Genomic DNA, 26,242 nt, shown 5'->3' with positions numbered 1-26,242 from the left:
CTTCCTGCCCCGTTCCCATGCATAGCTGATCACTCAGCTCATCTGACAATTTGCCCTTCGTCACCACTTTATCCTCATGCTTCTGTAAGCAATTAACTCAACCCCATCACTGCCCTCCGCCTGCCCTCTCTGCTCATGTACAACATCAGCTCTTCCTGTCCTGTTCCTGCCAGCTCAGACCCTGCCACCTCCCTAAGGAAATGGAGTCCAAATACCACCCGAGGTTTTTTTCAGGTTGCATTACCTGGAAGCTCTCCAGCTCTAGAGATATTATTGAATAAATAAGATTGTAACAATCTCACCATGTATTACCCTAATCAGAGAGCCCCGGAAGGCTTAGCAAATAAAACCCTGATCTTAGAGAAAACAGCTCCTCAGCAGTATCTTGTTCTAATTAGCCAGGCATATAAAAGTTAGTATGTAGTGTAGTATGCAGGAGTCTGCCTTGTTTAATGAATGTGTCTGTGCTCTATGGGAGAGTGACAGCTCCCCTACATTTGTCAGTAGCTGTAGTTTTATCAGCAGACCCCACTTGAACCCTCCACCTCGTGTCCACTACAGGACTCAGGGCCCCAGGAATGCCCGTCCCTTGTAGGTCTCAAGACCCCATGATCTCACCTCTCTGGGAGCAGCACCAATGTTATTTTCAGAGGGCATGTAAATACATTAGGACCTGTGTAGGATGAAGTGAGACACGGGATGAGCTTGGACGTGCCACCGCTGTAGAGGCTTGGCCTGCAGCCCTTCTGGCATATCCCCCCTTGAAGGGGGTGTCCTTCCAGCCATCCCTAGAATGGATTCCTGTCCTGGGGGCCGTCTGCAGGGCCACATGAACATGGACTGCCGCTCCAGCTTGAACCCGTCTTTGTTTCCATGAGGACAAGGGGATGGATTTTTAAATAGCTGTTTTCCATTCAGTGAATGCTCTAGGAAGTAAGCTTTGGCACTATGTTTGTGGAAGTCAGGAATTTCAAGAAAACGCTGGAAAGAATATCTACATTAAAAAAAAAGAAGCATGAAACCGATTCCTTGTGGAACTGTGCAGGTAACCAAAAACCAGGAGTTCCTGACAGGCACTGGAGAAGGGAGGCTGCCTGTGCAAGGTCACAGCTCCTTGGATTGCAATCACTGCCCACTTCTCTTCCAGCAGACTCCCCAGTGCAGAACAGACCATTGGCTATTATTGCAGCACAATTTAAGGAGCATTGAAGGGCTGGTTTCACGTAACAAATGCTTTTGAAAAACCAGAGTTGAATTGGCAGATAAGTTACTTAGAAAGGAGGTGGTAATTTGAAGACTCAGCTGTTAACTACTCAGCAGCCCTAGTGCCTATATCAGCCGAAGAGGAAAGAAGAGCTACCTGTTGTGCCAGGACTTCTGCCTGCAGTAAGACGTTGATGGAGGGCAAGCTGCCATCTTCATAACTTGATCTTCGGGTGCTGATTCGGTCCCGTTCATTTTGTACAGCTGCAAGAGAGGATTTTGGCACAGATGCAGGTTGTTCATGGAAACACACAGCAAAAGCTATCAGATTCTTGTAGCGTTCTCTTTCGCAAGGCTTTGGACCACTTCCTGAGCTGCAGTTTCCTAGCTTCCCTGCCTGCCAAGGCAGAGGTGCAGCTGTGTCTGGTTTGTGACGTGATGCCTGCAGGAGCTGACTACATTTGCTCATTCTTTTTCACATTGTCTATACTTGGCTTTGTGGGGACTGGGGTGTTTCAGAACCCCAGTGCTTGACTCAAAACCTTCAAAGTTCAATGGGGGAGTTACATCTCAAGGAATCTGTTTCTCAGTATTTTGATTTCAAGGTATAGGATCTGTTTCTTAGGGGAATGCTTGAGAGTGTGGCCATGCTCACGCAGGTAGCCCAAAGCTTATGTGTGAAGTCAAGTAGCCAGGTATCTGCATGGCTATTTTATCTGTCCGTGCAACATCTGTGAGCTGCATTTGAGAAGCTCTTGTGCTGCGTAGGTGCAGCTGCAAACATCTCTCTCAGCTTCAGTAAGGGAGGAAATGCAGAATAGCTCCTATGCATCTATGCAGAGCCACAGAGAGCCTTTATACCTTAATGTAGAGAGTCCCAGGCAGATATGAGCCCAGCATGCCTCCCTGCTTGGTGTGCTCTAGAGAAGGGCCTGGGCCATGAGTCTGAAGCAGCAGCAATGCTGAAGTGCAGAGTTTGCCTCTCTGTGCCACGGGGCTGTGGGCTGGCCGTAACTCACCACGGCCAAGGCAGTCACCCAAAGCCATCTGCTCAAACAAGGTATTGATCGATGGCAAGGGAAAGAGAACAGTCTCTTCCTTAGGCCGGCGGCTCTCTGGATTGATACGTTCTCAATGTATAAATCTGCCTGATAAAAAGCAATAATGAGGCTGGGCCAGAAGCAAAGCCCTGCAGTCAGCGGCTGTAAATAGGAGCTCTCAAGGTTATGCTGCTTGTTATCAGTAGCAGGCCCCCGAGTTCAGTCACGCCATGATGTTTTCCAAATGTTTGCTCAGTATTAGCTGGTCATGCACCTAATGTAACTTCTATTGAATATTAACAGACAGCAGCAAAGCTCTGGGCATGGGATGAGCGGGCTTTGCGGGGAGAGGAGGATTCCTGTGTTCTACAAGAAAGTCAAGCCCAGTTCCTCTCAACACCTCATCTACTGTAATAAGGGAGAAGGGTTCCTGCTCAGAGGCCTTCCCACAGGCCGGCATCCTTGGGGCACAGCTTTTGTCTCTCCTCCAGCAGAGCCACCAGTGGGGCCACCAGCTGACAGGGCCAGTGGCAGCCCCAGTTGTCCCTGCTATGCTGAGCGCTGCTGCGAGCTGAGCAGGGACTGAATTTATCTCCACTGTATCTGGCTTGTGGGGACCTGGAAGGCTGCAGAGGCAGAGATGCAGGGAGGTTAGTGGGGTCACCTGGGCCATGCAAGCCCGGGTAGAATTATAACTGAAATGCTCCACCTTGCCCTGGGTCTTTTCTGTTGTGGCTGATGTATCAGACACAACTCAGCTCTCTGCATAGGGCCCACAAGAACCTACCTCCACGTGAGCAAGCTGAGGGGCAAAAGGGTTGCTGCATGCTTTTCTGCAGTCCTGACACAGATTTGTAGGTGACACAGCAATTTTCCCAAAGTGCTTCTGAATGACTCAGACCTCTTCTGAGCTTCAAGCATCTCAGTGTGAGCAAGCTGAAAGCTGTGGATGTGACTTGTAGGTACAAGATGGGGCATGGCCCTGTGACTCTCTCCTGGCTTTGTCTTTGCTGGCATCTAAATAGGCCCCCTGGAATGAGTTTGAGAGCACACAAAGCCTGCATGCTTTGCTGGGAACCTTAACCGAGTGCAAGGGTTCTGTGCGGCTTGAAGTGGGCAGCTGGGCCTTCACAGGGCTCATGGCAACAGCCAATATCTCCCTGCCTGCCATGAGGGAGGGCTGGTCTGTGCTGAGGGCAGGGAGGGGAAGGCACCCACCTTCCTTCTTCATCCCTGCTCGGAAGCACTTCTTAAGCCTGCAGTATCGGCACTGGTTTCTTTTGTCTTTGTCTACCACACACTGCCTGTTAAACCTGCGGAGAAACAGAGGTGTGAGGAGCAGTGGGATTGAGCCTGTGGAGAGGAGAGGAGAGGAGAGGAGAGGAGAGGAGAGGAGAGGAGAGGAGAGGAGAGGAGAGGAGAGGAGAGGAGAGGAGAGGAGAGGAGAGGAGAGGAGAGGAGAGGAGAGGAGAGGAGAGGAGAGGAGAGGAGAGGAGAGGAGAGGAGAGGAGAGGAGAGGAGAGGAGAGGAGAGGAGAGGAGAGGAGAGGAGAGGAGAGGAGAGGAGAGGAGAGGAGAGGAGAGGAGAGGAGAGGAGAGGCAGAAGTCCCCACATCTCTCCAAGGCATTGTTGGCTCCAGGAGGTTCCTGCTGACCTCTGGACGGCATCACTGGCACACAAACAGCTCTGAGCTGCCCGTGCTTCAGAGAGGAGATGGCAAGCACCCAGCTCCTTCCTACCCACTTGTATCACCACATTGATTGCAGATGACGGTGCATTACACCGATCTTCTGTATGCAGCATAAGCCTGGTAGCCATTTCCAGCGTGAATTTCACTTGCAGATATGCTCTAATTTGCTGCTGATTGATCAAGCTTGCAAAGACAAAGGCATAAAGATCTCTGGAAGGGCTTCCAGCCATGCAGAGTTCTGTAGCTCTGAAAAGGCTTGTTTGTAACACGCTTTTGAAAACCCTAAGTTAAGATTTGCTCAAATAGATGCCAGAAAGCAGATCTTTAAGCACTGCCATAAAAGATCTGGTGTCAAGAGAACTGGGAGCCTTGGCTTTTCCCACTGGAGCTGTGGAGAGGGGGCTTCCTGGGCAGACATCCTAAACAGCCCTGGGTTGCAAGCAACCGTGTGCTTCACGTACACTGCTAAGTCCAGAGCTTATTGCTCAAATTTTTAGAGTGATCTTGCTGCTCACACTCATCAAGTGGCTGTCAGGAGTGGATCACACAAAAAATCAGAGTGATTCTGACACTCTAAGCTGAGGATTCTTGATTTCCACTGCAAACCTCTCAGTCTCAGCTGCTCAGAGCAGCAAGCAGCATGTCACAGCGGAGCTGAGGGCCTTGTACTAGCAGCACAAGGTACAGTGTGTGAGTGGTACGAGCAACATGCTTGTCCTATCCTGTCACGGGACACGCAGAGATGGGCATGCTGCATTACCAGCATGTTGCCAGAGAAGTGTCAGAGCAAGAGCTCTTCCGTGCACCTGACTCTTTCCAGCCAGAGGTCAAGGAAGACACTGGAGAATATGGAGAGAATGAAGGGCATTCTTTGCACTCTTCTGCAAAGCTGCAGAACTCAGCTTTGCTGCACAGCTGCTGGGGGATGCCTTGTCCCCCTCTGTCCTTACCTGCAGGAGTACATGTGGTTCTTCCGCACACTCCTCCTGAAGAAGCCTTTGCAGCCATCGCAGCTGGAAGCCCCGTAGTGCTTCCCTGTGGCACGGTCCCCGCAGATGGCACACAGTGCACTCACCCCAATGCTGTTGGAGGTGTTGAGGTTGGCTGCTTCTGATGGAGATGTGTCTGCTTGGGAAAGGACACAGCAAGAACACAGTGAGACAGACAGCTAACATCTCCTAACTCCTTTTCCAGTGATTTTCTGAAGAACTGGGCACCTGCAGCAGTTCACAAGCAGTGATGGGTGCTCTGGGTATCCTAAGTCATTGCATCTAGAATGTGCTAATGCCGCTGGTGTGCCAGGGCAAGCAGCTCTTCCCAAAGCTCGACACCAGCAATGCCTTCAGGCTATGCAGAAACCTGTTTGCAGCTGTCACAAAGCACAGCCAAAATTCCTGGGGGATTTGCAGATGCTTTTGGCATCTACAGCTTGGCCAGAGAATGAGTTGGTGCAGTTAGAGCTGAGGTTTTACAGCTTGGGATGAGCTGCTGGTTTGATAGTGAGGTGATGGTGTTACGGCCCTGAAAGAGGCTTCAAGTGAAAGAGGCTATCAGTGCATAATAATTGCATAAGGCTTCAGCTGGAGAACTTGTGGGCACAACACTAACCGTGCAAAGAAGGACTGATGGAGCCAACCCAGAAAGGACAGCACTATAACATGGAAAAGGCTGTATGCTGGGTATCTTCCAGAGTATGGGACATGAGATGCACCCTGCAGTCCTTACAAGCTGTAAGGGGGCTGGCATGTATACTGTGTTTTTGGGAGGATGGGGAATGGGAGCAGCCCGGGTAGGAGAGGACACCTGAAAGGCTGAAAGCAAAACCATACAACCCTACACTAAAATCCCTCCAGCAAGCCAAACAAACCTCAAGGCTGAAGGGATCAGCTCATTATTCAGGTGATCTAATTGTCCCCTCCCAGGCACATTTTCTTGTATCAGCATGGGACTCAGAGAAAGTCCCATTTGCAAATGATACCTAGGATCTACAAAGCCATAGAAACCTTCTGAGATTTCAATACTGAAGTACAGTGATCCCAACAGCCCCCTCAAAGGACAGTAGTGGAGATCAGCAAGCCAACAGAGGCTAAGAGCATGACAGAATCACAAAGAGGACCTTTAAGGCACTGCTCGTTACCCAGCCTGCATCCCATAGCACAGAGGTGGGCATTGCACAACCAATGGGGCTCCCAGAGATTGTTCACCTTGCATTTCTGAGGATCTGGCAGCCACTTTGAGGGGTGAGCACTGACCTCCCCAGGGTTATAGGGAACAGCTCAGTGCTCCTCATCTCCCCTCTCACCTTCTCCCTCCCCACACCCCCCTTGGGTTTGGCAGAGATGCAGTTAACGCTTACCCAAAAGGGCTGCAGCTGCTCCCACCTGGCTCCCATCAGAGAGTGGCTGCAGAAGGATAAATGCCCTGAGAGGGCTAGTCTCAGGATGGGGGGATTGTCTTTGCTGGCTGGGGTCTGTGTGTTGGAGAGGGCTAAGGTGGTACATCAGTCGTAGGACTTCAACTTTAGTTTCTGCTTAGCAGGAAAGGGGTTGTAGTGGACTCTGCAGCAGGAGGTATGCAGCCTTCTCATGCTGTCCCTTGATGCAGATGTGTGGGTACAAGTGACCTGAAGTGCATGCTGTGATCCTAGCAGTGAGCTTATGCAGGGCATCTCCTCCAGCTCTGGTGGCAGCTCTCATTTCCCTGCCTGCTTTCTTTCTAATTCCTCACATCCCTCTTCTATTGCTCTCCTGAGTCACAGTTTGTTCCCTCTGGGCCTGGCACACCCTGCTGTACCGCAGGGCTGAGGTGCTGTGTTCCTGTGCCAGCTCAGGACGCTCTTTCCTCTGCTCCTCAGCGCCAGGCCCATGTGTCCCTCGCTTCTGCAGGGCAGAGCAAGCAGCTTTCCTCCCAGATCCCTCCTCTGATTGCACCCAGAGGGCTCAGCTGGATGACGCTTCTTCCGGGAAGAAAGTTAAATTTTCGGTTTCATCTAGACATAGAACTTTGCAACAGGGAGGAAAACAGAGCCAATCCATATCCAGTCACTCTGCTCATCTGTCTGTGATAGTTCACATAAATCCCTCCTAGCAGCTTGTGTTTCATGCTGCAAATGGGTAAAGAAGTTACCAAAGAAATCACACCCTCTTGGTCTAAGAGCTGACCAAAAATGGAATTATTTCTTAATGGATAACTTTCCAATTAAGCTTGCTTTTATAATGACAGAAACGTGGGCTCCCGGCTGCTGTGGTGAAGTGAGTTTAATAGCCATTCATTTGGAGTTACAGTTAATTTGTGTGGGACCTGCCCCCTGCCAGGAGCTGGGCACATGCAGAGCAGAGCCAGTGCCCCATAACCCAGCTGGCTCATCTGCCCATAGGCTGTGGGATGTGGCACTGTGCCTGAGCTAGACCTGTAGAATCCCCGACCTAGCGGAGCCCAGCTCACAGCCCCTGTGCGGGGCAGCTCCCCTGGCTTCTCACTCCTGGGAGCGGAGCTGTGCCTTATCCTAAAGGTCCTGCTGCTCGCTGGTGGGGCTGAGGGGTGGCTTTGGGGTGGGTAGGGCCAGGCCTGGGCAGGGGAATGTGCAGCTCCAAGGGGAGTGGAGTTCCATCCTGCAGAAAGCTGTGCTGCAGGTACTGCCCTGTGGGAAAGGGGTGGCATGGAGAGAGGGGAAAAAGGGCCTGTGGGTCACTTTCTGCAGTATGCTTAGTTTAGTCATTAACTGTGTATTTAGAGAGACTTTAGGGGGGACTTGGAGAGGAATCTCCTGTTATCACTGGGCATCTGATCAAGCAGAATCCTTGGTTCTCAAATGGATGGGCCACTGTTGCAAATCCTAGTGAGTTCAATGTGATGCCACCTTGCTGAGGGGGCCCATCTCTCCCTAGCCAGGGCTGCTGTCCCCCTTCCAGCCTGGGCCACCTCCAGCACTGCAGCACTGTGGCCCCATGCTCCCCCTGCACAGCAGCACTGCAGGGTCGTGGTCTCAGAGCAGCCCTGGGGCAGCCCTTGGGTGGCATTTTGGGATGATTTGCACCCTGGCCAGGCAGCAAGCAGCTTTCTGCTGTTGGGAAGATCCAGCTACAGCTGCTCCTACATGGACAGGGCTGGCTTTCTGCCTCGGAGCTGGCTTTCTGCTGAGCCACGGGTAGCATTCTGTTGGCAAAATGGTTCTTTTTTTCCTTTCCGTGGGAGCCTGGGAGTGGCAAGACCCATCTGCCCTCAGCTCAGGCTGAAGGCTGCTGAGGACCACAGATCCCATCCCCTAGGCGCCAGGGCACCCCTCAGCCACCTCTCTTTCCCTCTGGGGGCAGCAGGACCCCCGCCGTGCCCCCCGCCCTCCCCAAGCCATTCGCTGACTGCCCTGGGGACGTGTCCCCCTGCAGCCCCACTCGCCCCATCACCGCCGGAGGGGACTTACCGCTGCCCATGGCCAGCACCTGCATGTTCTCAAACTCCAGGGTGGTGTACGCCGGGTCCAGCGCCGCGCTATAATCGGCCATCTCCATGTCTATCAGGGCTTTGGAAAGGCGCATTATCATCGGCAAACACGGGCCAGATCGTGCCGATTCCCTTGTCCGAGGCTATTGGCCCTACTGCCTCTCTCTGCCTTCACTGCGTCCCCTATCTGTTGTCTTTTATTTCAAATATTTCTCTGAAAGGATTTGCTGAGCCTCAAGGCCTATACTCCTCAGAGGGGTGGAGGCAGGGGTTAATCTTTAATCATCTCACCCACTGCTAACGCTGCATGGCTGTTGGTTGTTTTTTTTTTTTTGGTGGAGCAGCAGTGATTCTTGTTGACTGTTTATGATTGCATCTCGAGGCGCTGTGCTGATCCCAGCTCCCAGGAACCCATGGGCAGAAGCACTCACCGCTCAGGGAACACCTTTGCGGGGCTGTCGACCTTGGTGCTGGGCTGCGCCAGTGGGGGGAAGGCTGGAAAAATCCCTGCCTGGGGAACAAGTTTGTGCCCCACTTCTACCTCTGCATTCCCCTCTTTGCCTTCGCTCCCTCCCTCCCTCCCAAAGCATTTTCCTTCCTCTCCCTTTCCCTCCCAGGGAAGGTCAGCGCCCGCACTGCGATTTACACGTTGCTATGCAAAGTAACAACGTAGGACTCATTTTACTTCCCTATAAACCCAGTTTTACAGGGGCTGAATGCCCTATAAACAGGTCCCGCTCCTGAGCTGTGCCTAAACAACCTTTGGGGTGAGCGTTTTCCTGAGTGCCAGGCACGCAATGGAGGGGACAGTGCAGGGACGAGCGGGGCTGGCAGGGTGCACTGGGCACAGCTGGGCTGCGCTGTGCTGGCAATGGGCTGCCCGCTGTTGGGCACACCCTGGCCTGGCTTTGGCCTCTTAAAAGTTTCATTGGGTGTTTTATGGCACAGCAGGGCTTGACTCTGCAGCATGACTTTTCCTTCTATGAATTCAGCCAAGCAGAGCTCTCTGCTGCATCAAGCCTGCTGGCATCACCATGGCCTTGTGTCAGAACCCCACTGAGCAGCAGCAAGCAGCAGGGCTCCTGCTTCCCTCCTGCCCACCCAGGAGCTCTCTGGGCCCCCTGCTTGCCCTCTACAGGGCTGACAAGTTTCAGTGCAATTTGCACCACATGACAATGCAAGATTTAATTGATTACCCAATGGCGTCGTCTGGATGGCACAGGAAAACAAGCAATTAATGATTCAGCATCAGCTTGCTCTGCATTGAAAACCTCCCCTTGATTTCACAATCAGTACCAGGTGACCGAGGCCACACGCTGCCAATTTGGGCTCCAAACTTGCTTGTGTTTGTGCTTCTTAGTGCGCCAGTACAGCCCTAGCTTCCCAAGCCCTCCTAGCCATGGTGTGGCCCTGAGGTCCCTGGCCCCGCAGCGATACGTACTGTTGGTGCAATGATTTGCTTATCACATTTAAAAGCACTGAGGATTGTTCAAGCAGTCCTTGTCTCCCAAAAGCATCATGTACCAAGGGGTACTTTTATCTTAAGGCTACAGATCTGCAGGAGCAAAGCAGAGAGCAAGGGAAAGCTCCTGATTTCTTATTTAGGGCTGACAGTAGGTGATCCTTTTCTTCAGGGAAAATAGTCTCTACACTTCTGTGGTCAGTGGTTCTTCCCTTTGGCATCAACAGCCCTCAGCCAAAACTGTTGTAATGATGTGCGCCAGGGTGGAGGTGCTGAGGCAGAGCACAGCCCCGCGGTGGCCTCATCCCAGGGACCTCCGTCCCAGCCCTGCTCAGGCCACGGTGATCCCTTTGATTAGATAAATGCTACAGACACTTGGTCAAATATGTGCAGGATTTGCCACAGTGTCTAGTAAAATACCATAAAAGCATGGCCCGTTTTGCTCCATTCAGCAAAACAACCCTTTTGCTTCAATAGCCTGCTGACAAAATAAGGCCATTTGCTCCTAGGGCAGGAAGGATTAAGAGGGCCAGGAACAGAAGACGGAGAGGCACTGTGTGCAGGAGAGGCAGATAAGGAGCAGGGAAGTTTGGGGAGCATTAGGTGGCTCACGGGGCAGGGCTTTCCATCTGCATATTTGTGTGGGCTGTCATTTTGTTGCTACTGGTGCCCCCTCACAAAACCCTTGTCTCAGCACTGGGGTGAAGGACATTGTGCACTTCCTTTGCCCTGGGGATGGGCTCATGGTATAGAGACCCTGCCTGCAAACTGGGATGCTGGGAGCCCTCATCTCTGTCCCACATCCCCACACAGTAGCTTTTGGGGACAGCTTGCCAATGTCACCATGCCCTGCAGTAGTTAATAGGACCACGATGTGCCGCAGTTGCTTTGGGATGGAGATGGGTTTTTTTGTACCCTCCAGCTATGCCAGGAGATGGCTGTAGAGGAGCCATTACAGCCCCAGGACGTGCAGCCTTCTGTGCTAAGTGAATATTTGATTTTTGTCAGCTGAGCAATAAATCCTCCTGTCTTTTTCCACTGCAGCACCTCATGACACTAATTCCACTTTATATATTTGGCAAATTAATCCCAAGCAAAAGGGAATTCCCTGAAAATAAGATCTGTGCTTATCAGTAGATGAGGATCAGGAATAGATTATTTAATGGAGTGTTTATGGTGATTCCATTCGGTATACCATGCTTGCTAGCTCCTGGTTTCAGGTGGGTGAGCCTCTCACAGGGCTCCTCCACAATGGAGTGCTGTAGGACCGAAGGACAATTCAGGTTGAAGGGGACCTCAGGAGTCTCACGTACCACACAGGGCCTGCTGAGAGCATCATGGGCTGCTCAGGGTTTTGTCTCATTGGATCTCGAGCATCCCTAGTGCAGGAAAGCTGTGAACAAGGCCAGGGCTTTTCAGGCAGCCCTTTGAGGCCACTGCTGTTCCACCAAGCAAGCAGGTGGGGAAGCACAGAACTGAGGAACCAGACATGAAACAACAGTCCCAGAGAACGTCACGGCGCAGTCATCCCCACACATGCAAAGGTCCCTTCTGTTGTTTTTTTTTTAACTCCCCTTTGAAATTTCAAATTCCAGTTTGTGGACAAAGTCCTGCCTATCTGAGAATATAGATCTGCAGCCACTGACCAAACTCCAAGCAGTCCCGAGGGCTGCGTTTCCCCTTGCCCACGCGTGTCTCTGCTCTGCCAGGATCGCGCCACCACTTTTGCACCAGAGCAGAGCACTCCAATGTGCTGAACGTGGATTTTGTGCCTTTCAGCCCTCACTTCAGCAGCTTCCTTCCTGAAGGCGGAATGGAGACGGCCATCTGTAGCGACCAGGTAGGAGCCTTATCACCTGCAATCCATTTGGGCAGCCATAGAAAACAAGAAGGTGAAACAAGGGCTTCCATTGTGCTTATACCAGCAATTTTAGCTCATCATTGAAATTAGAGAAGGGAAAGGTAGGCAGCTTCAGAAGGAGGACACTCTTGGAGGCAGAACCTCTCCATATGGTTAACTGATAACTCCGGTTTGCCTCTTCCCTCTCATCTTTTCCGATTCTCCTGATTAAGCTCAACTTATTCTCATGCTAATCATTTCTTGACCTGTTTATTCTGCATTAAAAAATTAACAGAGAGCAGTTTACTGCATGACTTGTTCACACAGAAGTGACACAGGTTAGCAGGCAGGCTGTAACCCCGCACAGCACTTTTGGATCCAGCACCCATGCACACACCTCGGGGATGAGAGTTTGTTCCTGTTTTTAAAGAACAGCTTTTTCTAAAGTCAATACGAATCCCCCTCCCTTCATGCCTTAGGTATATTTGCTCTGTGGCTATTTCCAAATGGGAAAGATAAAGCCAAGGGCTCGTGTTTTGTCAGACTTTCTGTAAACAGGGCTACTTAGGCCACACTGCCAAACCCCTTTGCTTTCTGCCTCGGAGCGCTGTGACTCGCGGAGCAGTGTTGGTGTGTTCACAAGCAGCTCCACGGAGCATGCAGGGGGCTGCAGCACTTTATCTCCCTGCTCTACAGCACATGACTCATGGTGCTTTATTTTCCCCATCGCTGAAGCTGCAGTGGCTGTGGCTGGGACAGGTGCTGGGTGAAGATCAGCACTGCACTGATGGAGTTGGATGGAGACGAGCTCAGGACATTCCTCACCAGTGCCGAAATTGGAAGCCCCCAAACCAACCAGAATAACCCACGCCATAAAATCACCAGGGGCAGGGAATTGCAACTTGATGATCCCTGAGGTCCCTTCCAACCCAAGCTATTCTATGATTCTATGGTCATCTCACAGTGAATTGAGGCAACGTTTGGACATGTGTAACAAACACCTCAAAGGAGGTAGATGGCTCCACTCAAATCCTCTCCCAGAGCAATACGTGCTTCAGCTGAAGCTGGGATGGATGTTGGAGCTGGAGGCCATTAATGAAGCTGAAATAAATAGCTGCTATGAACACGGGGACAGACAGAGCATTTCAGCATACACTGCTTCAGCGATAACACTGTGCTACTTTCATCCCAGGAGCAGAAAAGGGTTTATTGTGCTGACTAACAAAGGTCTGAACTTGAGGAAGTAATAGTTGTTGCTCCTAGGAGCTGTTGTTCTGCAAGGACAGTAGAAACAAAGAAAGTTTGAGCTGCTCTCAGGATGGCAGCTGCTCTCAGAAACATCGGAGCATTTGCCCAGCTGGTTTGTATTTGCAATCGCTCTGGCTGCACTGCAGCCCTTAAGAACAGTATTGGCATGCTGGTGTGTGCTCTGAAAATCTGACTGCTGTGTTTTTATGCAAAATCAGACCATGAGAACAAGCAAGTAAGAGGGACTATTGCATTCATCCCATCCCATCACACTGCAGACTGCAGCTCAGCCCAAGTCACAGCTTTCACCTCTGATCCCTGCTGTCCCACCTGAAGCCCTGTCAGCTGGGAGCACTGCACTGAATCCCAAACACAACCGAACGGAAACCCAGAAGCTTTCCCAGGAGGCTGCTGCCCATCTGGGAGGAAGTCAAGAGAAGCTCCAGAACGGAGCTGCTCTGTGGTGTTTCGGATTTGCTGTGTGTCAGCAGGTGCTCAGCTCAGATCTAGCAGTTTCAGCTCCAGTCTGTAGGGGAACAGAAGGCGTGGAGAAGAAACAGTGGTGCTAGAGAGCAAGCTTGCTGCTAGGTTTCCTGCAGGGCTCTGTGCTCTGCAAGGAGCAACGGGCAGCCATGGCCCTCTGTTTCATTGACTTGATACCTGATGTTCTTTATACACGTGCAACGGCTTGGGGTCATTCCAGCTGGTGGAGAAATAGAGTGAGGAGAACAGCCAAAATCAACAAAGGTTACACAGCAAGTTTTACCTTTTTTTTCTCTTCTATTTTTTGGAATTTTTTTATCTTTTAGCGAAGGGAATTTCATCAGCACCTGCTGGTGACCTCCATTCACTGCTGGGGCTCACAGGATCGGCCCTTTTTAGCTCATGGAATTAGGGCAAGCAGCTGCAGAACTGCTCTGGGACTGACTGGAGAGCTGCAGGCAGCAGCAGGGCAGTGCAGGGGAGCTCTGACGCCGCGTCCTCAGAGGACGGGCATCCCAGCTCAGAGTTCCTCAGGGTGAGAAGCATCGTGCTGAACCCGGTGGACCTGAGTGCTCGAGCTGCCTTCCTTCTAGGGGAACATGTGAGGAAAGGGCCACATGTGTGTGAAGGGAGGCAGTGCTGGAAGGACAAGGGCTGCCAGAGGTGGGAGCTGGTTGGATCCTAGAAAAGGTATAGGTCGTGGAGAGTTAAAATTTGAGAGCTTCTAGTTTCTGGACTAGTTTCTGAAAATGGCTTTTCTCTCTACAGGAGTGTGACTGAATAACCTGGGCTGTCCCTGATGTCCTCAATCTTCTGACAGAACAACGGCCAGAGGAGCAAACAGGAGGAACCACCACCAGGAGCTCACTGGTGGCACCTGCAGCCCACGGACACCACGGCAGACACCTCTGCAGCACTCCTGCTTACTGTCACGGAACTGAAAGGCTGCAGCAGCACGCAAGGTGTGGCCGTGTCTGAATGCTCAGCGTGCAAGTTGTGCACTCCCTGGGCAGCCCAGGGGAGGGGACCACTCATCTCAACAGTCCCCAAAGCCACTCTGCCAGGACACTGCAGCACCCACTGCTAAAAAGCAGCATGACAAACTGCTAATTCCGCTTTAAGTTTTTGACCTATGTCTCCAAGAGAGAATAACGTTATTATTTGTCCCTTAGCACTGCTGCATGGCTCAGTGCCATTGGCCTCTTCAGCCATAAAGAAATTAAAATATAGTATGACCATAAACGACATCATTTGAGGAAACGAACCATTTCTAGTAAACGTATCATGAATGCCAAAGCCATAAGCTTTTCTAAATCAATCACCAGCTGATGCAGGGTACAGGTATGTGCCCGGAGCAGCTCCCACCGCGTGCCTCCCCCAGCACAGGGAGCCCATCTCGTGGCTCAGAACATGCAGCTCTTATGAGCACAAACCCTGCTTGCAAGAATTGCCCAAATAACAGCACCCCACAATAAGCTGCAGGCAGCCTCTCCCCCCACTCCTCAGCACCGATGTCCCCCTGGATGGGGGGAAGCACAAGGCCAGCGTGCGAGTGGGTACCTGGTGTTGCCCGGAGTGGGTGACATCTGCTGCCATTCATCTTCCACCGCTCTGCTCCATGGGCAGAGCTAGAGAGTCTCAGCCTTGCGCAGGGCCGTGCAGCTGGAGACCCCCCGGCGGGCTGCGGGGAGAGAGCCATGCCCAAGTGGGAGCTGGTGTGGGATCGGCTAATCCTTTAATGCTGGTCACAATGAGATTTGATGGGGAGCAGGAGTTTGTGCCGCAGAGCTGCAGGTTTTAAAGGGTTCTGGAAGCTGCCCGGAGGGAATTATAAGGTGGCTCTGGGTCTGTGCCCCGTTCCCGGTGCCCACAGCAGTGCTCGGGGCTCCCCGGGCCACCTTGCAGAGCTGCCCTCGCCTGAGCTCTGGCCTGCTGCAGTGTCTCTGCGTGCAGGGCTGCCTGATCCTGCGTGCAGCTTTGGAGGCTGGATGGAAAATGTGCCTGAGCGCGTTTAACAACAGGAGCGGGTCTGGCCTTGTGGGAGAGGCTGGGAGCTTTCACTTTAAAATGTTTCTATATAAATACCCATAACCCGATATCCTTGAGAAACAACCTCTGTGTCAGCTCCCAGCCACACGGGCACGGCGTTACACGGGCCGGCAGGTGGGTGCTGCTCGTGGGGTGCCCCATCTCTGGGCAGCCTTCAGCTCTGTGCTTGTAGGGCATTGAATCCTAAGGTTCAAGCTACCCCTGGTGTCAGCACTGCAGGAGCTCTGCTGCCCTGTGCTGCCCCAGTCCTCTCCTAAAGAACTGGGACCTGGAAAGCTCTGGGGGCTGATGTTTGGTGAGAAGCTCTGCAGATTGGATCCCCTTGATGGGAACGAGGGACTGCGTGTCCCAGACAACCTGAGCTTTCAGCGAGCGAGATCCCTGCTCGTGCCTTGTGCCATGGCTGAGCCCACCAGGAAAGAAGGAATTTTCCAACTGCCAAAAGACATAAAACCTAATCTCTAGCCCCTCTCAGTGCCATCTTGAAGGTACAAGTCCAAGATGGCAAAAAATCCTTACTGGATTGTCCCTGTCCCACCTCTGTGAGTCTCTGCTCCCATCCAGGGTTGCCTGGGGCTCATCTGAGTCCATTGGGAGCACACACAGCTGCCAAGAGCTGCCAGAAGGCTCCTGGTGAGTTGTGGATCAGGAGTGACACTTTGCTTCGAAAGAAGGCACTGTCTGGAGATGGGAGGAAGATTCAGTTTGACTTTGAGGTTTCAGGAGGGCACTTGGTAGGAGATGTGGGACCGGGAGGGGTGGCCAGAGCCCCTCCAGGGGAGCGGTGAGGTTGGAGATTTGGGTAAATGTATTTTCAGAAAGAGCAGTGATGCAGTGCCACAGCTGCCCAGGAAGTTGCGGGAGTCACCGTCCCTGGAGGTGTTCAGGAACCATGAAGATGTGGCACTGATGGACCTGGGTTAGAGGGCATGATGGCCTGGGTTGGGGTTGGACTTGGGGATCTTCATGATCTTTTCTAACCTCTACGATTCTATGACCCCAGCCCTGCAGATACCCTGCCCCACAGTGACAGACATGGGCCCGGAGCAGCCACAGACGCTGCCTGGAGGCAGGGCTGGGGCTGAACTGCCCGTAACCCCGTGACACCTCCCTTCACCCATCGGTTTCCACGCCTGGAACAGGGACACACCCTGTACACAGTGGTTTCTCCCAGCCGGTGGCAGACGCCGACACAAACCTGCGGCAGCACCCACCTCAGCTTCCACCAGGATGCCCTTGTGTGGCAAAGCCTCCACCCCTGAGCACCGCTGGGACACACGTTCTGCCGCAGGGCACGAGGCTGTGCCGTGCAGCAGAATTCCAAGCATCCCATCAGAGCGAAAGGGAACGAGATGGCCGAGCGTGGCACATGGAGCTGAGCCCTGCAGGCTCCGTTACGGTGCTGGGCCATAAATGCTGCTGTGTGTGTCAGCAAACATGTTGAGTGGGCTCGACTATTGATTCTGACCACATAAAAAGAGCGTCGTGCCACTTGTTCAGGTTTGCGCAGGTTTTACAGCTCTTGTTCTGAGAAGTGCCCATGTATTTGGTTTTGCTCCTTCCTTCAGGGCTATCTGTTGACATTGGCTCTCTTAAGCAGAACGTTGAGCCATGCCAGGAAGCTGAGTGTACAGCTCTCCCCGCGTTTCCCACTTTCCCAGGGGTTATCACCTATAAAATCTCGCACACACCCATGCTGGGACAGCTTTGCTGTTCAGAGCCAGGTGAAAGGTACCCACTTGTCCTGTGCTGGGGGGTTTGGGTGCCTGTGCCCAGTGCTGGGCGCCAAGCCACACAGTCTACAGGTGAGTTTTGGGGTATATATATGTGGTCAAAGCTGTGAGGAAGGTGCTGGGAGAGCTGCTTCCTGGCCAGCTGGGATGGGATGAGCAAGGTGAGGGGAGAGACCTCACAGGCTTGTGATGACAGCTGATATGAAAAACGGCTTGGACGTCTGGAGGAAGTGTTGGAGCTCCCAGACCACTGTCTTGGAGATGTCCTATGCGTGGTGACCTGAGCTTTCACACATTCCCCACCTCTGCTCCTCATCCCACTGGAGTTGCTAGCACTGGCTGTGCCCATGCTGGGGGCTCTGAGGGTCCATGGCAATGGTCCCCACCCACCCTGCTACTGGGGCTCCTGGCCCCACAGGCTGCAGCTGGAGTCCCTCTAGTGGCTGCAGCATTTGGGATGGGAACTCTGGTCACGGCTTTTTGGAGGTTCCACTCCTCAGCTGGTGCCTCTCCATAGACACAGCTCTGCAGGAAGCTGCTTCTTGTGAAGCACTGGGGCATCTTCTCGAGCACATCATTATTATTTTCAGGCTTACTTATCCTGAGGGGATTTCCTGGGTGATTTCTGTTGATGCTCAGGCTGGAGTTGGACATGAGCCATTCCTGGCAGTGATTGCTCCTGGCTGAGCTCAGGAGCCCCGGAGGGAATGTGGTGCCTCTACCCGATACCGGTGAGCTGAGTCATCAGATTTGGGTTCACAATACAGCCACTGCCTTGAAGTTTGCCTTCTATGAAAATCCTGCTACATTTGTTATTTCCACAAATATTTCTGCCAGGAAACTTGTTTGCTTGAATATTTGAGGAAAGCAAACAGAGAAGGAGCCCAAACAGTTGTCGATGGTTTTTTTTGCAGCATTTTGCTATGTTCTAACCCTGACACTTCCAGACTCTCACTGTGCTCCACAAACCCCCTCTGCCCTATGAACTACCCCAGCACTTCTGGCCCTGCTCCTGCTGCAAATAACACTGCACAGTAGTGCTTCTGTTCTCTTTGCCTCATAGAAAATACTGTCATGTTCTCAAGCAAAGCTGAGGACAAGGTGTGCTGCTGCCCTGGAGCAGAGGAAGTGGCACTTCTCGGTGTGCTGGGAGCGTCCCCAGCTCTGCTGTGCCCAGAGAAACCTCCACCAGGCTCCAGCAAACAGCCCTCCAGATCCAACCAGTGCAGCTAATTGATCATTCCTTTTGCTTCCATCCAGTGCTTGCTGCGAGATCCTGCTCAGCTGCTTCTGGTCCCTGTAAATGCCCCCCCAGCACTGACATTACGGCCACCACAAGCCAAAAGCAGTCCCAGCACCCAGCAGACCCTGCAATCCTCATGCAATGGCCAAGGAATAAACAGAGGTATTAAGAAGTAGCTGATGTGAGTTCAAGGGGAACAACGCTAAGTTTGAGTTGTATCTAATGGAAGCTTATGAAAAATGAAATCCATTTTGCAGTGAAAAGTAGTTACTTCACAGGGAAAAGCAAAAATATTTAGAAATTCTGCCTGCTTTTCTGTTCTTCAGCAGAAATTATTCACCACATCTGACCGAAATGCCTGAGCAGCTCTGACGTCTCGCATTTTTCAGCTGGTTTCCAAAGCTGCTTTGCTGAGCTCGCCCCAATTATGCGCTGCTGCCTGCTGAAACCACCAGGGCAGGGCATCCCTGGTGCTGCCAGCTGCTCCCAAAGTACGTTGGAGCGGTGCTGGCCGTGCTGGGGTTCAGGGCAATTGCCCTGGTTGCTGCAGTCTCATCAGGAGGAGGATAAAAGCAGAGAGAAGAGAAGCTGCACACTGAGCACGCCCACACCCCTCTCTCTGTCCTGCAGCCCCTGGCGGGTGCTAGTGAGGATGCTGAACATGCCCCAGCCCCGCCAGCCCTTCCTCCACCTCTATTTGGATGACTTTTTCACCCGTTTAGTTTATGAGGACTCCCCTCCTTCTGCCAACAGTCTGAGTCTCCTCTTGCTGCAGCCTGGGAGGCCTGTCTTTCTCTTTTATAACTATTTTTCTACCTCCCCCTCGCGAGGCCCCAGCTCGGCAGCCCGGCCCCAGGACAGACGTGTGAGCTGAGCCTGCATGGAGCGCGCCTTTGTTTGTGCACATGGGGACAGGGGTGCAGGTGGGATGTGCAGCCATCCTCCCCAAGCTGCCCTGCAGCGCCCGGCTCACCCCATGGCCATCCCTCAGTCCGGTCCCCAGCACATGCTTGAGATCACCAACGTACCAGGGCTGGCAAACAGCTGCTCACCCAGAGCCAGAAGCAAACGGATGTCACAACTTAATTGTAAGTGTTGTAATCCAACAGCTTGTTCAGCTTTTGAGGATCAGCAGCCTGAAGGGGCCATCTCTCCCTGCAGAAATGTGATGGCTGTGTTCTGCAGGGCAGGTGACAATCCGGTTTGGGGACACTCAGACCTGCCACCTCACACTGTGCTGTCACATCCCACGGCTGTGACATCCGTGTCCTTTGTGCCTCCCTTTCTGTTGAAATGAGCATCAGCATCCCATTCCACTGTGACCCCAGGGGCAGAGCCCCTTCCTCTCCCATGGGCACCCAGTCTTTGTTTCTCTCACTCACAGCCTTCATTGCATGTCTCCTCACACACTGCCAAAGCAGCACCAGCTGGACATATCATCACCAGCTGCACCAACCAGACAGAAAGCTGAGTGTTTTTCTGAGCCTGCTTCTATGTGAGAACTCCCAGCCTGCTGCTGGCTCCTATAGGATGACAGCAGCCCCAGAGCTCCTGCGTGCTGAGGATTTACAAAGAAATGAGCAACATGGCAAAAATGAGTAAAGCAAAGGGCTTCACAGCTGTTACATTTCTCTTGTTCTCTGCAGCTCTCCATACCATGATCAGCCCAGTTCAACCTAGGGATGCTATTGCATATCCTGTGCAATTCCATTGAGACGGGTCATGGACCACTGAACTGCTGATGAGCAACGTGCCACCGTGGAGCTGTGCGTCAAGATGGCAGCATTCTGAGCCAAGAAACAAAGCAGTATGGAATGTCCTGAATGAAACACTCCTCCCCTCCCCCTCAAAGCAGGGATACCCCCAGTCTTCCCTTTGAAGATGCAGAAAGCGAGACTAAGCATTCTCAGGCCTGGAACCAGAGGCACCAGCACCCAAAACTTGGCCATGAGCAACTGGAGTGGCCTGAATAACTGCAAGGCCTTCTGAGCTTCTGCTGCAGTGCATCAGGCAGCTGGAGCACAGGCTGGTGGGGCTGTGTGCTTGGGAAGGGCATGGGGCAAGGGAGAAGAGGAGCAGAATGCCAAATTAGACCAAGGAGAGGCAAGGTGGTGTGATGGAGAGGTATAGAGATGTGATGGAAAGCTGCGGGGATGTGGTAGAGAGCCACAAGAAAGTGCTAAGAGAGCCACAGAGATGTGATAAGAGAACACTGGAGATGTGACTGTAACTATGAGACCTCATGTGCTGGGCCCTTGCTCTGCACCCTGGGACTTGGGATCCCCAGGTCACGCAGGTCTGTACCAGCCCTGGCCCCTAAGCTCCCAGAGAAGCCAAAGCACAGGTGCTTTTGAATGCAGTGGGTAACAGCAGGGTGATGACAACCTTGGCAGGGGGTTCTTTCTCCTGGTGTCCACGTGCATTTGTTGGCAGTTGGCATCCAGCCCAGCAATTGAGAGCAGCAGCCTGGGGCTGCCCTGGCACCTGGGGCAGAGCGTGCTGCCTGGTGCCTTGCACCACAGAGCCTCTAGGCTGCCATTTGCTCAGGCACTAAAATCCCCTCTGGGAGCCGTCCTCAGCATCACCCCATCCCATCCCCTTGCACCGGCCAGTAGCACTGGTGGGCACCGTCCCTGCTCCCACAGCCAGAGCACACCGCAGAACACACAGCCTTTCTTCCAGGCTGGCTTTGTGACCTGGGGCAGCACATCAACTGCTTGCAGATTGCATGACTTGTGCCAGAACCCTCTCCCTATCCAAGGCAAGCAGTCCCTCTGCAAGCAAGTCAGTCTTGCTCTGCTCCCTCCAGCACCTTCCTTCTTCTTCAAGCCCAGCAGAGTGGAAGAAAAAACATATATATACCTCTATCTATACATACAAACAAGAAAAAAGGACCCTTTTTCTGCCTCCGTCTCAGACTTTGCACGTGGCGGAGCAGTGGGTGGTGGGGCAGTGGCGCCGGGTGCCGCCGTCCCCTGGCAGCCCCGCTCCCCGTGAGCAGCCGGGCGGCAGCGCGGGCGGTGGGATCGCTGTACTCACCATATGGAGCCTCCATCTTAGCGCTTAGCTGGGTGCTTACATTGACCATGTCTCGCCGGGTACCGCTATGGGGACTCGGGGCAAAAAGCAGAGGAAGTGTAAAAAAAAAAAAAAAAAAAAAAAAAAAAAGTAAAATAAATAAATGAAAATGTATTTCTAAGGAACTAGGTGAAGGCAGGAGAGAGTGCGGAGAGGCAGGGCGAGAAAACCTGCCTCTCTTGTTATCTTATTGATTCGCTTAATCAGGGCTAATGTGGGTGGAGATGTTAAATAGTAACCAAGCTCTTATGGAAACCAATCTGCAAGGTGCTGTCGCTGTAGCTATAGTAACTGCTGCCAAGCTAGAAACTCAAACATGGCTTTTACTGTACTCTTTCTGGGCTCCTGCTTCCAGCCGCTGCCAAGGCTGGGGCAGCAGAGGCTGAGGTTTGCTGCGGGGAGGACGGGATGAGCTGTGGCATTGCCGAGCCTGGACACAGAGAGGTTTGTGGTCACTGAATGCGATGGAGAAGAAAGGCAGGCAAGGGTGAAACCACGTGGCCCCAGGCTGGGGATGAGCTGAGCTGGTCTGGTGCGTGCTGGGGTACAGCCCAGGCAAGGTACAGGGCTTGTCCTCTCCGTGCAAAACCAGGGGGTCACTTAGGGATGGGGAGCAGTGGGATGCAGGGTCGTACTCAGAGCACAAGCCTGGTGTGGGACATTTGCAGCTCCCTCCCCATCTCCACTCCCTGAACTCTTCCCCCTGCACTCTGTTTCTGATGGTGTTTTTGCATGATCTGTTTGTGCTCAGGGAGCCGCGGCGCAAGCTGGCTGCATTTGTGGGGCTTGTGGGGGGGACCTGCAATGGCCTGCGGTGACCCATGGATATCTGTGTTCCCTGCTGGACTGCACAACCAGGAGGATGCCTGATGACCTCCTGCTCACCAGGTGTGTAGATGCAGACCCCATCTTAGGGCAGAGCCCTGCAGAGAGGTTTGAGGGGCTTCCATGGGGGAGCACGCTGCTTGTTGTCTTTCCTCCTGAGATGCACATTGCAGGAGCAGGGCTGTCTGAGCTCACCAGCACACCCATCCTGAGCTGTCCCTGCCAGTCTGGAGACAGTGCCCTGCCTCCTAGCAGCCCAGGCTGTGTCTGAGCCCCATTGTTTCCTCTATACCAGACTAAAACCCTTCACAGCAGTGTGGGAAAGACAAGTCTGGAAGAAATCCAAGCCACTGGCAGATGGGGATAAGTGGTGGCACCTTGGGTCTCCCTTCCTGGCCCATCTCTTGCCAGTCTCAGCACTGTGGATAGGGCACAGTTCTGAGCCATAACCCTCTGGCATTTTAGCACCAGTGTCCCCGCAGTGCCCGGTGTCCCAGCATTGCTGGCTTCTCCCACACGATGGAGCAAAATGCTCAACATCTCACACGCTTGCAGCCCTGCTGAGGGCTCCTGCACGTTTCTGCTCTTTGGGGTTACCCCAAAACACATGGCTCCATGTCACAAGGGCTTAGCAAGGAAGGACAGACATGAGCATTTGGGTCTCCAGACTGCTTTATTAGGTGGGGGGCAGATCTGGGGGGGCACTTGCAGGGGTGGCACACTGGGTTCCAGTCGCTTGTCCCAAAGGGACAGTTTGGTCACTGCATGGCTCCCACCCAGCCCTGCACAGCAGGGCCTTGCCAGCCCCATGTGTTCTCAGCACCCCAGTGCCCCCCAGGTGTGAAGCAGCTGCAGATGGTAATGGTCTCAGGGGGTGTCCAAAAAGAACCCCCAGAGTGGCAGCACTGGGGCCAAAGCAGGCTCTGTGTCCTGCCTAAAGGCTAAAGCAGCACAGGGAGGGCTGGGCTGGGGAGGACAAAAGCATTGTGGTGCCATAAATAATCCTGCTGCCCCTGTCCCCATGGGGTGCAGCAGGGAGTGGAGCAGTGCCGCCGTCCTAAAACCAGCTCACTTGGTTGGATTTGAGTCCTGTGAAGCACATGTTGTTAGAGCAGACCCCCCCGTAGGTGGGTGGGCAGGCAGAGCACGGCCTCCCTATCTTGTACGGCGCTTCCCCGATCCAGTTGCCCCTGGGAAGAGAGGAGAGGAGGATGAGCATCACCCCTCGCACAGCACCAGGCACGGCCGGCTGCCCGCACCCACTTACTTGATGGCGTAGTTGCAGACGAGCAGGACGGCGCGGCGCCACGTGCTGCCCCAAACATGCATGTTGCTGCAGGCCTGCAGGGCGCAGCCCAGCCTGTTGGAGGAGGCCCACACCATCTGTGTGCGACACAGCACCGTCAGCCCCGCTGGGTATGAGTGGCAAATTCAACCAGGCCCAAACCGCCCAGGTGTGGTGCCATGCCCACCCCAGCGCTGCTCAAACACCCGCTTTTCGATGTCCCTTTTCTGTGCCTGCAGCGTGCTGTGATGCACTGCCTGAGTTAAAGGAGCAGCCGGGTCTGGGTCATGTCTCCAGTTCACCGAGTTGCATCCCCAGAGCTGTCCCTGAAGCACTGCCAGCCTGGACACAGGGAGGTGAAACCCCTCCCGAGGAGACCCGAAGGAGAAAGGCCCCTCCTAAAGCCGCTGGAAGCTGAGTTTCTCCCTACAAACATGCATTTTGCACATTCGTGGCCCAGACAGCCCCGGGCACAGCTGTGCTCCAGACACTCGGGCAAACACCAGAGGGGTCGGCCCGAGGCAGGGGGGCAGCGGGAGGCTTCCAGCTCTGGCTGGAGGTGCTGTGGGATGAAGGGGGGCATTCATGGGGCCGGGCAGTGCTAAAAAGCCACTCTGTGATGCAGGAGATGATTCATGGCCAGCCAAGGCGGGAAGGGGCTGTTTGTTTTTTTTCTCTTCACAGCCTCTGAGGTGTTAGTGGGATAATGAGGAGAAACAGAGGGAAAAATGCTCTTGGACCAATGTGCCGGGATCAATCCAAAGGGAAGCAAGATCCCAGCCCTGAGTGTGTGCAGGGAGCAGAGCTGCAGCCCCAAGTGCCATGAGGTCCCCGGGGTGCGTTTGCCCTGGGGAATCCCATCCTCTTCCACAGGACTGCAGTGCAGATGCCCACCCACTCTAATCAGGGACTCAGACCCCCTGCTTAGCGGGGAGCTAGGGCTCTCACCTGAGTGTAGTGGCTGCAGACAGAGCCGCTGCACTTGGAGGGACAGCGGGGGTTGCACTCGCGGGGATGCGGGAAGGAGTAGTGCTGCTGCTCGTGGTGCCACGACCTCACCATGTCCACCACGGAGCGGTACCTGCCATGGGAAGGCTGTGGTGTCACCAGGCATCCCATTGCATGAACACTGTGCCCGAGTCTAAAAGCTGAACTTGAGGGGACCCGGCTCCCCTCTCTTACCTGCCCGAGTGGATGGAGAGGTTCTGCCCCACATATTTCATCAGCTGGGGGGGGCCGTGCTCCCACACGCACCGTGCAGCCCATGCCTCTGCTGCCCTGGCCAGCCGCTCATCCCACACCTGGCAGGGGAAAGGGGAAGGGCGGGGGAGGTTTGGCCTTCTGGGGGGAGGCAAGAGGAGAAATCCGCTCCTTGTGTTCAGAGGGACACCAAGGAGCCGCTCCTGTTCTGCTGCTGGGACAGCTGCTTCCTTCATGCATTATTTAAAGCTTCCTCACCCATCCTGAAGTACGTGGGGAATGAGCCTCAGCCATGCCCGGGAGAGTTATTTGGCAGGCAGGCATTTAGGATGCTCTGGGTGTCTGGCACAGAGCTTGCAGGCAGGAATGCCTCTCTGTGGCTGCTGGTTGTTATTTTTGTTTTGCTTTGTTTTTAATGAGATGCTACGAGGAAAGATTCACAGGGATGTGTCCTGCTCATATCTCTCAAAAGGTCTGGATGTTAAGCTGTGGGCAGCAAATCCTTAAGGCACAGAAGGGTTTTGCCACAGCAGCACAGTGAGGAGATGAAGGAGGACAAGCTGATGGTGTAGGTGTCCCTTTCTGGAATAGGATGTTGGTGACCCTGTCACTGGAGTGTATGTGTCCCTGGACCAGCAGCTGTGCCAGCTCTGTAGGTCAGGGGCACCTGAAGCACATCCCGGAGGCATGGAAGCTCCAGGAGATCTCAGGAACTCCTGGCCCCTCACGGCCCATACTAGAGGAAGGGTGGGCACGCTGGGGTGCTTCAGGCTGCTAGGAGCTGGTCCAGACCCACCCACGTGCCCGAGGGCACTGCAATGATGTCAGCAGCTCTGCTCTCTGCTGCAGGGCCTCCCAGGACACCTGCAGACACGAGTGAGGCCAGTAGCTCCCTGCACTGCTGGGACAGTGGAAAAACCCCACTTCTAAAACTAGGGCAGGGAGATAAGGGACCCACATCTGCCCCAGCTTTAACATGGCATGCAGTGGTCACACCCAGCGTCCACTGCCACCTCTCCCCTGGGGGAAAGCTCTGGGCATGCAGTGCTCTGCCCCACACCTGCAGTGCATAATATCTCCAGGACAGGCACTGAGCCTCAGCACAACGGCACGGGCGATGCACACTCACCATGTACTCCATATTGGCAGCAGGGGGGGACACCTGTGCCCGCACCTGGTTGTGGTAGTCCAGGATGGCATTCATGTCACGGGGGGACAGGTACCGGCGGCGGCGGCTCCGGGGCATCCCTGCACCTGCAGCTGGACCCGTCCTTGTGCTGCTAGGAGGGGACAGGAGCTCAGTGGCATTGGGCAGCACCAAGGAGCTGGACTCATGGGCCAGCCAGCAGAGCATGCTGGTGAAGCAGAGGTGCAAGTGCAGCAGTGGCATTGCAGCGTGGATCTCCCCTCCCTTCTCCTGGAG

General features: G+C 53.7%; 2 protein-coding genes and 1 long non-coding RNA gene across 5 annotated transcripts in view; 1 reads left to right on the top strand and 2 right to left on the bottom strand.

The window, feature by feature from the left end:
* HNF4A (hepatocyte nuclear factor 4 alpha) overlaps positions 1 to 21,625 on the bottom strand; it is a 29,432-nt gene extending 7,807 nt beyond the window's left edge. Inside the window, exons 1-4 of one of the 3 annotated variants that reach the window (XM_052684034.1) lie at positions 21,471 to 21,625; positions 4,884 to 5,058; positions 3,462 to 3,556; positions 1,361 to 1,467 (exon numbers count right to left, since the gene is read on the bottom strand). In XM_052684034.1, coding sequence (XP_052539994.1) covers positions 1,361 to 1,467; positions 3,462 to 3,556; positions 4,884 to 5,058; positions 21,471 to 21,519 — 426 coding nt within the window. In that variant the 5' untranslated portion in view covers positions 21,520 to 21,625. Of the gene's footprint in view, positions 1 to 1,360; positions 1,468 to 3,461; positions 3,557 to 4,883; positions 5,062 to 8,353; positions 8,616 to 21,470 lie in introns of those variants that run through there. The other 2 variants (XM_052684032.1, XM_052684033.1) reach the window with 2 other exon arrangements.
* LOC128081109 (uncharacterized) lies at positions 11,443 to 17,968 on the top strand. The gene is made up of 3 exons (XR_008207000.1): positions 11,443 to 11,675; positions 14,175 to 14,747; positions 16,459 to 17,968. It is a non-coding gene; the product is annotated as an uncharacterized LOC128081109 (long non-coding RNA).
* A 1,603-nt stretch (positions 21,626 to 23,228) lies between the features above and the next one.
* On the bottom strand, positions 23,229 to 26,242 carry R3HDML (R3H domain containing like). Its single transcript, XM_052684054.1, has 5 exons — positions 25,949 to 26,242; positions 24,802 to 24,920; positions 24,568 to 24,700; positions 23,602 to 23,717; positions 23,229 to 23,524 (listed from the first exon to the last, which is right to left on the bottom strand). The coding sequence occupies exons 1-5, from the start codon at positions 26,207 to 26,209 to the stop codon at positions 23,392 to 23,394; spliced, it is 762 nt and encodes a 253-aa protein (XP_052540014.1). The 5' UTR covers positions 26,210 to 26,242; the 3' UTR covers positions 23,229 to 23,391.

This window comes from Tympanuchus pallidicinctus, unplaced genomic scaffold, assembly GCF_026119805.1.
Source record: "Tympanuchus pallidicinctus isolate F22 unplaced genomic scaffold, pur_lepc_1.0 scaffold20, whole genome shotgun sequence".
Taxonomy (NCBI): Eukaryota; Metazoa; Chordata; class Aves; order Galliformes; family Phasianidae; genus Tympanuchus; species Tympanuchus pallidicinctus.
Note: the sequence above shows the minus strand (reverse complement) of the source record. Positions and strands in the feature narration are given on the sequence as shown.